This window comes from Salvelinus fontinalis, chromosome 26 (assembly GCF_029448725.1).
Source record: "Salvelinus fontinalis isolate EN_2023a chromosome 26, ASM2944872v1, whole genome shotgun sequence".
Classification (NCBI taxonomy): Eukaryota; Metazoa; Chordata; class Actinopteri; order Salmoniformes; family Salmonidae; genus Salvelinus; species Salvelinus fontinalis.
Window position 1 is genome coordinate 46764149 of NC_074690.1, and position 12237 is coordinate 46776385.

Here is a 12237-nt window from a genome sequence, read left to right on the forward strand (position 1 = left end):
CTTAAAACATGTTTTTTTTTTTTTTTTGCACTGCATGGATCCCCGCTGCGGTTGAATGCAGCATTGCTGTATGGTGCACCAGTCTAGGCTACTGTTCAAATGTTGCTGTAACAGGCCTACAAGTTTACATGGTGTTTTGTTGCAGGTTGTGTTTTGGTTATTCATTGTCAAGTTTTAAAACCGAAGCTATACTGCAACATTTTAGAAGCCTAGCTTGGACTAAACAGGACACACGAAAGCAACGCAATTGAAGTTTAATCCTCCAATGAGAGCACATCAGGCTGAATATTCATAATGTAGATGACTCAACGGTTTATACTTGCTTGTGTCCTATTTCGGCCCACGGACCTTGTGTTGGACACGTGCGCTAGCCTATTAGCCACATTATGACGGGCTTGTAATTATTGCCCTTGCTAGTTTGATTGTATTGGCATTCCCAGCCTCAGTTACAGTTCTCCGTTTTTGTTCAAAATATTGAGTCATTGAAACTGAAGTGCATACCGAATGGGTGGAGGCAGCAAACAATGTACCAGGCCAGCTATCAAGAAATATATCGGTGAATTATATTAATCATGCACTAGACTGCATCCATCTAGTCTGCCAACAATGACTGGAATTTGTCAAATAGAACCCATTTCTAAAGCCTTTTATAAAGTTGGTTTTTAAGCATAAACTGGACATGTTATATTTGACTGTTCTATATCTGCAACGCTGTCAGTTCCACTTTAAACACCTAGCTACTACACTGTGGTTAAAAAAGCTTACCCAGCCAGCAGCAGCACTAACAAAGAAACTGCTGTTACTCCCCTACACAGAGCAGGTCTGCAGGCAGTAGCGCTAAAGCCTCACAGAAAACAAATGGATATTGACATGGATGAACAGTAAAAATAAAAATAAAACTCTAAACCTAAATGAAACTGTTAACCTACCTTGGGGCTGTGACTGTGCTGTGGGGATAGCTACATGACAGTGAGGAATACAGATGAATTGTGTAATAGTTGCTCATCATTGGTGAGAAAGAGAAGAAATGCCATTCTATGATTCCACTCCATTCTTGTGCAAAGGAAGTTGGTATAGGCCTACTACTACTGTCGCCTTGTAACAGTCAGTCCAACTGAGCTGTATGAACAAAATAAGACTATACTAGGCTGGACAATAGAACGAGTCAAAATTCACCTAAGGCTGAAAAATGGCAAAAGAACATTGGATGAGCTGGAACACTAGCTGGCCATAGCAAACTAATTGAATCAAATGTTCGCAGAGCCTCTTCTGACTGGAGTGATGCTTAGAATTCCATTTCACCGAAATGGCACAATTTTAAAAAAATCCCTTTTTATTTCACCACTACAATCTGTTCTTAGGACAAAACTGAAAAATAACTTGTGTATAAAGTAAACAGCCACACCTCGATGGTGCCAAGTGTGCTTATGTCAGCATAACGAGGAAGTAGGAAAGAAAATGGCAACTTCAGACTATTTCTAGTCTAGCGATCCATGACAGCAGAGTACGCTGCCCAACCTTACGTAATTAGAAAGAGATTATACTGATTATTAAAATGGTGTCCGACTTGAAAAAAAAAACTAAATATACACATTGCGAGATATTTGGCGAAATATTGCGAGCATGCCTCTCCATAGGAAAACAATAGGGGGGGCTCAGCATTTCAAAGGCAAAAGGTATTTCGGGGCTAGCGTTTGATGACAAAGGAGTACGCTGCCCAGCCTTACATAATAAGATTCTCATGGTTGCGAGATATTTGGGGAAATAGACAGACATACCTATATTTCCCAAGTAGGAAACAATGGGACGACCTCAGAGTTCCATGGGTGATTTTTTGTTGTTGACGTTTTAACTACCAGCAATTGGTTAAGCATGGGCAGGTCTCACTGCCAACAATAGCAAAGCAGGCATTGTGACCGAGAACAATAAGCTGGGAACAGAACATTCGGAAAGTGAGTTGGTACCACGGTGCTCAATAGAACTAATAGGAGCTGGCAGGGTGAAAAATGCCCTAAAATAAGGCCTGTTTTTTCGTGATTACTTCAAAAGTACAGCACGCAGCTGGGACATATGGTAATATTATCAAACTGGGCTCCACAGCAGATGTAATAAACTCGTTTTTATCTATTGTTAAAAATGTTGTGTTCAGCCTACACTGAGTGTAGAAAACATTAGGAACACCCTCCTAATATTGAGTTTCACCGCCTCCTTTTGCCTTCAATTCGTCGGGGCATGGACTCTACAAGGTGTCGAAAGCATTCCACAGGGATGCTGCCCCATGTTGACTCCAGTGCTTCTTACCGTTGTGTCAAGTTGACTGGATGTCCTTTGGGTGGTAGACCATTCTTGATACACGGGAAAAACCCAGCAGCGTTGCTGTTCTTGACACAAACCGGTGCACCTTGCACCTACTACCTTACTCCGTTCAAAAGGCACTTAAATATTTTGTCTTGCCCATTCAACCTCAATGAATACACAATCCAAGTCTCAATTGTCTCATGGATTAAATCATTCTTTAACCTGACCCCCCCCCCCCCCCTTCATCTACACTGAAGCGGCTTTAAAAAAAAAGTGACATCAGTAAGGGATCATAGCTTTCACCTGGTCAGTCGGCCATGGCTCCCGAGTGGCGCAGCGGTCTAAGGCACTGCATCTCAGTGCAAGACGCGTCACTGCAGTCCCCGGTTCGAATCCAGGCTGCATCCCATCCGGCAGTGAGCCCCATATGGAGGCGGACAATTGGCCCAGTGTTGTCCGGGTTTGGCCGGGGTAGGTCGTCATTGTAAATAAGAATTTGTTCCTAACTGCCTTGCCTAGTTAAATAATGGTTACACATGGAAAGAGTAAGTGTTCCTAATGTTTTGTACACTCAGTGTACATGTGAGAGGTATAATATTCAGACACTCTTGGAGAAGGACATTGAGAGAATGTCTTTTCCTTTGTAGTTTCTGAGCAGTGTTTCTGCATTGGCCTTCATAGGGGTACTTCATTAGTTACGTATGAGAAAAGTCATTACCCATGTTACAGAAAATGAACAGAGGTAACTAGGGAGAATGGAATTCTGCCCCTTCCCCTTGTCGCCCCTACCCTCTAAAACCCGAGCGGCAGCCCCATCTGCTGCTAAGCAGGTAGGTCATTGGTCACTGGTGAGCACCTAAGCAGGGAGAGTGTTGATCAGTGTGCCCCTCTCCCCAGGCAGCACACCTAGGAACATCCATCTCTCTGTCACCACTGGAGGCATGTACCCTCAATCTCCATTGCAGCTATAAACACTCAACTACTGTAAATCTCAATTTCCCTACGCAGGAGCCGAGTGTTTCATTAACTCTGTCAGTGATTTCAATTTTAGAACCATGTTTTGGCGTGATTATATGTCTGATTTCAAGTAACTAGCAGCAGGCTTAATGAAACATTCAATCATATAGCCTACTTCGGGTAGAAACCCAAATAAAAGTATGTAGATAGAAAGATGCGTGGGTGTCATGTATCCTAGAATGGAGTTTAATAAAAACTACAGCTGCATATGCATATTAGTCGAGACAGCATTGCACACACATTACATACGCTAAAGTTCAAAAGTTTGGGGCCACTAAGAAATTCCCTTGTTTTTTGTCCAATAAAACATCAAATTGATCAGAAATACAGTGTGGACATTGTTAATGTTAGAAATGACTATTGTAGATGGAAACCGATTTTTTTATGGAATATCTACATAGGTGTACAGAGGCCCATTATCAGAAACCATCACTCCGGTGTTCCAATGGCACGTTGTGTTAGCTAATCCAAGTGTATTATTTTAAAAGGCTAATTGATCATTAGAAAACCCTTTTGCAATTATGTTGGCACAGCTGAAAACTGTTGATCTGATTAAAGAAGCAACAAAACTGTCCTTCTTTAGACTAGTTGAGGTTCTGGAGCGTCGGCAATTGTGGGTTCGATTACAGGTTCAAAATGGCCAACTTAACAGTTGGTACCTGGATAGTACACAAGTTGATTGGTTTGCCACGACAAACATGTGTTCAGATTTAATATACACCGAGTGTAAAAAACATGAAAACAATGGCTCTTTCCATGACAGACTGACCAGGTGAACACAGGTGAAAGCTATGATCCCTCTTTGATGTCACTTGTTAAACCCACTCCAAATCAGTGTAGATGAAGGGGAGGAGACAGGTTAAAGAATTATTTTAAGCCTTGAAACATGGATTGTGTGTGCCAACTGAATACAAGGAAGGTGTTCCTAATGTTTGGTATACTCCGTCTACATGAATGGCATTCTCTTTATGGTGATGTATCCTAAATAGATACACAAAAAGGTAGAAATATGCGATATCCTCCTTTGCATATCGGAATGTTTTCTACACACGGGCTTAACAAATTAAAACATTTTATATTTGAGACTCTTTAAAGTAGCCACCCTTTTCCTTGATGATAGCTTGTTGACAGCTTTCTTGGCATTCTCTCAACCAGCTTTATGATGTAATCACCTGGAATGAAATTCAATAAACAGGTGTGCCTTCTTAAAAGTTCAGTTATGTAATTTCTTTCCTTCTTATTGCGTTTGAACCAATCAGTTGTGTTGTGACAAGGTAGGGGTGGTATACAGAAAATTGCCCTATTTGGTAAAAGACCCAAATCCATATTATGGCAAGAACAGCTCAAATAAGAAAAGAGAAACGACAGTCCATCATTATTTTAAGAAATGAAGTTCAGTCAATCCAGAAAATGTCATTAACTTTTTTTGGGAATGAGATGCTCTCCCTCTACTGTGAGTGCATCTTGCTAGCCATCACTTAAATGGCGAGGGGCTGAAACTCATTGGCTGAAACTCAAATTGCAAGAGAGCTAGCCCACATGGGGGAAAATGCAGGATAAAATGTCACATTCAAACAAGGGATTTTGTGGCTAATTGCTTATGCATATATGAACTCCACATTGACACATCCAGCCCTAGACATGAGGTTTAAAGAAAAAACGTCCTAGTCGCCAAAGTTCAGGAACGTGTTTTTAACCCTTTACACTCGTGGGAATTGGCCTATATGTATAGGGCTAAATTGAAATGTTTACTACATTAGAAATATGAAAATAATGGTAGTAATAGAAAGTGAACAGTTTGGAGATTATGGGGAAATTATTAGCACAAAGTTGAGGACAACAGCTCAATACTGAATCCAAACATTACACTTGATTTTATGTGCATTTTACATTTATGGTACTTCGTGCCGCATTTGTTGATAACAAAATCTGAAAATAATCGGAATACATTCAGTGACATAAGAATATTACTGGAAAACGCTTGGTAGGTGCACCATAAAACAAAATTATCAAGGGTTTGTGTGAGAGGACTAACTGGTGTCTCAAAGTGGCCACACGCCTCTCCAAAGTATGCTCAGTTCCTAAGTAATTTCCATGCACTTCAATAATGCTGACCAAAACTATAAATTCAACATATAAAGTGTTGGTCCCATGTTTCATGAGATATAATAGAAGAGCCCAGACATGTTCCATACGCACAAAAAGCTTATTTCTCTCAAATGCTGTGCAAAAATTTGTTTACATCCCTGTTAGTGAGCATTTCTCAATTGCCAAGATAATCCATCCACCTGACAGATATGGCATATCAAGAATCTGATTAAACGGCATGATCATTGGCCTCCCGGGTGGCGCAGTGGTCTAGGGCACTGCATCGCAGTGCTAACTGCGCCACCAGAGTCTCTGGGTTCGCGCCCAGGCTCTGTCGCAGCCGGCCGCGACCGGGAGGTCCGTGGGGCGACGCACAATTGGCATAGCGTCGTCCGGGGTAGGGAGGGTTTGGCCGGTAGGGATATCCTTGTCTCATCGCGTTCCAGTGACTCCTGTGGCGGGCCGGGCGCAGTGCGCGCCAACCAAGGGGGCCAGGTACACGGTGTTTCCTCCGACACATTGGTGCGGCTGGCTTCCGGGTTGGAGGCGCGCTGTGTTAAGAAGCAGTACGGCTGGTTGGGTTGTGCTTCGGAGGACGCATGGCTTTCGACCTTCGTCTCTCCCGAGCCCGTACGGGAGTTGTAGCGATGAGACAAGGTAGTAATTACTAGCGATTGGATACCACGAAAATTGGGGAGAAAATGGGATAAAAATTATTTTAAAAAAAAAACAATAATAATTTTAAAAAAAACAACAACGGCATGACCATTACACAGGTGCACCTTGTGCTGGGGACAATAAAAGGCCACTAAAATGTGCAGTTGTCACACACCAATGTCAGAGACGTTTCAAGTTGAGGGAGCGTGCAGTTGGCATGCTTGCCTGCAAGAATGTCCACCAAAGCTGTTGCCAGAGAATTGAACGTTCATTTCTCTATCACAAGCCACCTCCAATGTTGTTTTAAAGAATTTGTCAGTACGTCCAACCGGCCTCACAACCACAGACCATGTGTAACCACACCACCCCAGGACCTCCACATCCGACTTCTTCACCTGCGGGATTGTCTGAGACCAGCCACCGGACAGCTGTAAAACATTTTGACCAATCAATTGATTGAAAGAAAACTCTCGGTGCGCTCAGGTGCGTGTTCCGCTGCAAATGTTCTTCACAATAGACAAACATAGGCTCATTCCGTTAAAACAACCCAGGGTATGATGCCATGTCCAACGGTGCATCAAACATAGTGATTAAACTATGACACGGTATATGGCATGAGTTTTGTGATATGGAAATGTGAAGTGCACATTTGGACGGGTGTTTGGCTTGCTTGTATGATATCAAAGCTGTATTATTTAAAATCCTCAATGTCTCATCTTCCAGAATACATAGTCCTCTTAAATTTACAGCATTTCCCTCACTCAGACAACAAAAAAAAATTGAAGAGAGGGATGGGGGTAACTTCTTGTCAGGTACGGTGCTCAAGTTCAGAACGGCTGTCAGTCAAAACCAATACAACACTATGAATCGCAGAGCCTGAGCTGTGACGTCATTTATGGCATGTTACTGTACAGTCACTGCGTTCCAATTTAGGCACTTATTAGTGTCCAAATCTGCCATTTCAACCCTTATACAGGTAAAAGTTTTATAGGGTAAAATATAATAATAATCTACTTCACTAGTTAAAAGATCATATTTGGCCAACCCCATGCTTTAGTTATTTATTTATAGCCACTGTGCTGCATTAGTTGGGCTACAGGTGATAATGCTTATTGGTAATAGCATACCTTTTCGCAGAACAGTTTAGATAAATGTATAAATGTCTTCGTATTTCAATCATTGTCATGTGGTTAATCAATTTTATCCAAATCTAAATGCAAATAATACAAACCTAAAAAGTTACTTTTTTGCCCAAGGGATAAGAGTTCATCGGGTAGACCTATTTTATGATGTTTCCACTGGATCAGAGCATTACATTTTTTTCCCTTTCACGCTGCATGGTTATCGAAAGAGAGATAGCAGGAAAGATTTTTCAAATAGGCTATTCTGAGGAACTATTGTTATTCTCAATGGACGTAAAAACACTTAATTTACTGGCCATTAGCGGTGGCGAGTTAAGACAATCAGATCCCTAAATGGGCACAATTATAGGCCTACATTTGTACACAGGTCAGGTATCCTTGGCCTACTTCTATGCGTAATCAGGTGTGAGTCCTTACTCAACATTTGTTTGGAGCGCTCCTGTCAAAGGCAATAAATAAATGGCCAAAACTCGTAAATGGAATGAAATAAACCAAAACATGTTTCTCACAATTGTAGAATAGATTGTGCGCGCTGCACACAACGAGACCACTCCAACAATAAGAACGGTAAAATACAAAAAATATAGTGAATACATTAACAGAAATGACCGAGAATTAACAGTAAATGTACTACTGGTGTGCCATCCCCACGGCCTTCGGAATGCATTAGTCCTCTGATCAGACGGGTGTCTCGTGTGCCATAAAAAATATATTTTTAGACTGCTCGACTAAAAAACATCTCGGTCGACCAACAGCCTATGGACAAAACAATCGACTAAATTGTGGCCGCCAAAAACACATAAAATAAATAAATAATTGTATACATTTTTACCCCCTTTTTTTAACCCCGTATCCAATTGGTAGTTACAGTCTTGTCAGCGTGCACTGCGCCAGTCCAGCCATAGGAGTCACTAGTGCGCGATGGGATAAGGACATCCCTGCCGGCCAAACACTCCCCTAACCCGGACGACGCTGGGCCAATTGTGCGCTGCCCCATAGGTCTCCCGGTTTGCGGCCGGCTGCGACTGGGACTTGAACCCAGAATCTCTAGTGGCACTCGGAAGGCCCACTTTTTTAAATGTATTTTTTTAAATTATAAACCTTCGGAATGGTCAAACATTTTCAGTGTAAACTTAAAAAGGACTAAATTCATTTATAAAGTATATAGAAAAGATAATGGAACAATATATTTTTAAATAAGATCTTTGAGAAAAAAACAAAAAATAGGTCAAGGATAATCAAGAAATCCCAAAAAAATGGGGGCCCCCATTGATTTAGTTATAATGTTTGAGTCACTCAGACAGCATAAGAACACAGCACACGCCATGGCAAAATGTGTAGAATTGCAGGAAACCAGCTTTAAACTATAAAATGTACTCATCACCATGGCAAAATGTGTAGAATTGTGTAAAATCCCCCCCTCCCCCAACTTTGCCACCGCTGCTGAAAGAAATCCTAGGGGAAACACTGCAGTGCTATGTTGTTCATTGCTCATGCGTCATAATGTTTACTTTACAAAGAGGAAGTTGATAGCAGCTGATGTTTGGTGGTGACATTGAAACTCCTGAGACAAATGAATGTTGCGTTAAAACTAAGACAGCAGACAGGCTTACAAATGGGCCTAGAGATATAAAAATATTTACGAGTGTACGCCTTAAAACCAGAAACTTGATGAGTTCCTGGAACATTCTATGAACATTCCACTGTCAGTCAGATGACTTAAAATAATTGGAACCAGGTTGCTGTATCATTACTCAAATGTGCTATATATATGAATAGTTACTAAGCTTATTGTATCATCATTGCATCTAGTATCTGGTACCAGCTGCCATGCCTCTATTCTAACCACTACTCCCTCTATTCTAACCACTACTCCCTCTATTCTAACCACTACTCCCTCTATTCTAACCACTACTCCCTCTATTCTAACCACTACTCCCTCTATTCTAACCACTACTCCCTCTATTCTAACCACTACTCCCTCTATTCTAACCACTACTCCCTCTATTCTAACCACTACTCCCTCTATTCTAACCACTACTCCCTCTATTCTAACCACTACTCCCTCTATTCTAACCACTACTCCCTCTATGTGTCAATAAAGAGTAATGACAGTGACAAGCAGAGACTGCCACAGCCTGACACCACATGTCACCAGACCCTGCCTACTGCTAGCCTTGACTGGAAAGCTGGCTGACAGCAGTGTGGGTCTGTGTGAATGAGACTATGAAAGTGAACGGAGCTAGAGGGCAGTTCTCGTTACCGCCATCTCTCTTCTGTCAAACTGGCCATTATTATAGGACAGTATGAATGCATACTGCAGCGTTTCCCAAACTCTGTCTTCAGTTTAGTTTTTTTGCCCTAACACTACACAGCATATTCAAATTATAAAAGATTGATGATTTGTTGATTATTTGAGTAGTTCAGTCAGCTGTGTAGGGCTAGGTCAAAAAACTAAATGTGCACCCCTTGACGTCCCGAGTACGGGAAACCCTGGCACACTGTGCAGTCAAAGCAGAGCCATGTATACATTATATGACTCTGATACAAAGTGCAGCAGACATAAAGGAGCAGGCTTGAGGGTTAGAATCATAAATGAGATTCGGACGAGAGCCAATTACTGTATGATGTAGGCCTAGCCTGGATCCAATTGAATTGTTCTGTTTCAATCTGATTGGATGTAGGCTAACAGAGATGAGCTATTCCACAAAAATTCCCTTCACCCCCATCCTTCGCAAATGTACATGTACAACCGCCAATGCTGATTTAAGGCCTGCCTAGCTGGCTTGATGATGTGTGACCCAACACTGTACTTGACCAACCAATGAAATGTTTCATCCCAGATTCCCCACATACTTGACCTTCCAAGGCATTGATCTCAGAAATATTTTGGATGCTTTTGTCTACATAAAAAAAAACATGTAAGTATCCAGGGACAATAGAGTGCTGGCAGGGCGGTAATTAGAGTGAGTGGGAAATACAACAGGTCTGGCTGGTAATACACGTTTAGCCAGTCTCTCTTTTGGGAAAACCAACAATCACAAACTCCATCACACAGCAAGAAGTGTCATGGCAACACCTGTGTGTGACAAATGATTTCCATCTCTGAATACAATTACTAGGTCCACTATTCACTGACTATAAATAACTAGCTACACCCCAAATAGGCGCATAATCATGTCATGAACATTAAGTATCTCTAATTGTTGTAAACTCTCACCTATCTATGTCAAAGATAAGAAAACAAATCCGAGATTACATCCAATGTGAGCCTCACAATATAATAATGTCACAGGATGTTGTCAAAGTTTGCTTTACATCAATTATGTAATTTGTAAGTCGCTCTGGATAAGAGCGTCTGCTAAATGACTTAAATGTAAATGTAAATGTAAATTATTTTAATAGTGTAATTTGAGCTGTGACAACAATAACTCACCAGGTTCAGTACAGTACGGCTATATGAGGCCACGTGATGAGTATCAAACATCCAGCTAGTATCATCAAAAACCTTCAGCATACTGGTTAAAGTTACCATTTAGCTAGCTAGTGAACTGGTAAATTCAATGTAGCTTAGTCATGTCTCAGAACCTGTAGCTAGCTACCAAGCCATAAACAATGGAAGAAACTTCACTTACTAAAAGTAGATTCATATTGGGAACGTGCATGCTAACTAATACTGGCCAACATTAAGTAGCTAGGTAAGTTAGCAACAGCAAACTAACTACATTTCTGGACAGTTTCACTTGTCTGTCAAGTTTATAACGTTAACTAGCGAGCTAACTTAGCTAAAAAGCTAACTGTCTGGCTAATAAAGCCTAGCCCAAGTTCCTAACGAGTCAAATAACGAAGTGCTTTATTACGATACAACTCACACAAACCCTAACCGTCTACTTACCCTTTGTAATAAGCTTTTACCCGGACTTGGTGAGGGTTTTCGCCGGGGTGAGACATGGTGCTGTCCCGCAACGTCGGCATCATAAGCCCTCGGAATCGGAACTCCGCACGCCGAAGATGATTTCCTTCTGGCTGCGACAAACTTAGCTGTGTACCACGCCCAAAACAATAACCTCTGTAACTTGCCTCGATAGATACAACAATTAGATAGCTGACTAGCTATGGAAACGAACAATTTGAGTCTTCTTAATTTTACGAAATCCAGACAAAGTAGTGTACAACTTCAGGAGTCCGCCAAACAACACTCCCTACTGCAAAAAGGCCTCACGACGGACGAATCCATTGGCGGAATGTAGGAGGGGCCAAATAATATTTGAATCAACAAACCAAACAAGAAGATACTGTCTGATCGTAGATAATATTCGGTAAATGGAACATATTTAAGGCGAATCATATGAATATCAAATATTGTAATATTGGGAACATTTGTATATGGCCATTTATACATATAATATATTTTCTATGAAAATATAATGTGGTAGTTGGAAATTTAGTTATTGAACTGAAATTCATATTTTTTACAAATGAATCGCTTAGGCTGCCTTTCTCATACAAAACTACTTTACAGTCATAGAGTGACCACCGACAAGTAGCACTCATGTCTGTAGCCATGAAGTGCTTCGAAGGCTGGTCATGGCTCACATGAACAACATTATCCCAGAAACCCTAGACCCACTCCAATTGTCATATCGCCCCAACAGATCAGGGGTGCGTGCTCAGTCCCCTCATGTACTCCCTGTTCACTCATGACTGCACGGCCAGGCACGACCCCAACACCATCATTATGTTTGCCGATGACACAACAGTGGTAGGTCTGATCACCGACAATGACGAGACAGTCTATAGGGAGGAGGTCAGAGACATGGCCGTGTGGTGCCAGGACAACAACGTGATCAAGACAAAGGAGATGATGATTATGGACTACAGGAAAAAGAGGACCGAGCACGCCCCCGTTCTCATCGACGGGGCTTCAAGTTCCCTGGTGTCCACATCACCAACAAACTAACGTGGTCCAAGCACACCAAGACAGTCTTGAAGAGGGCACGACAAAACCTATTCCCCCTCAGGAGACTGAAAAGAT

At 41.6% G+C, this 12237-nt stretch overlaps 1 protein-coding gene across 1 annotated transcript in view; it reads right to left on the bottom strand.

Annotated features, from left to right (window-relative positions):
• The window catches only part of prkci (protein kinase C, iota), a 52472-nt gene extending 41020 nt beyond the window's left edge, over positions 1–11452 (bottom strand). The window contains exon 1 of the mRNA XM_055884160.1: positions 11098–11452. Within this exon, the coding sequence (XP_055740135.1) occupies positions 11098–11180 (83 nt within the window). The 5' untranslated portion in view covers positions 11181–11452. The remainder of the gene's footprint in view (positions 1–11097) is intronic.
• Between the last annotated feature and the right edge of the window lie 785 nt (positions 11453–12237).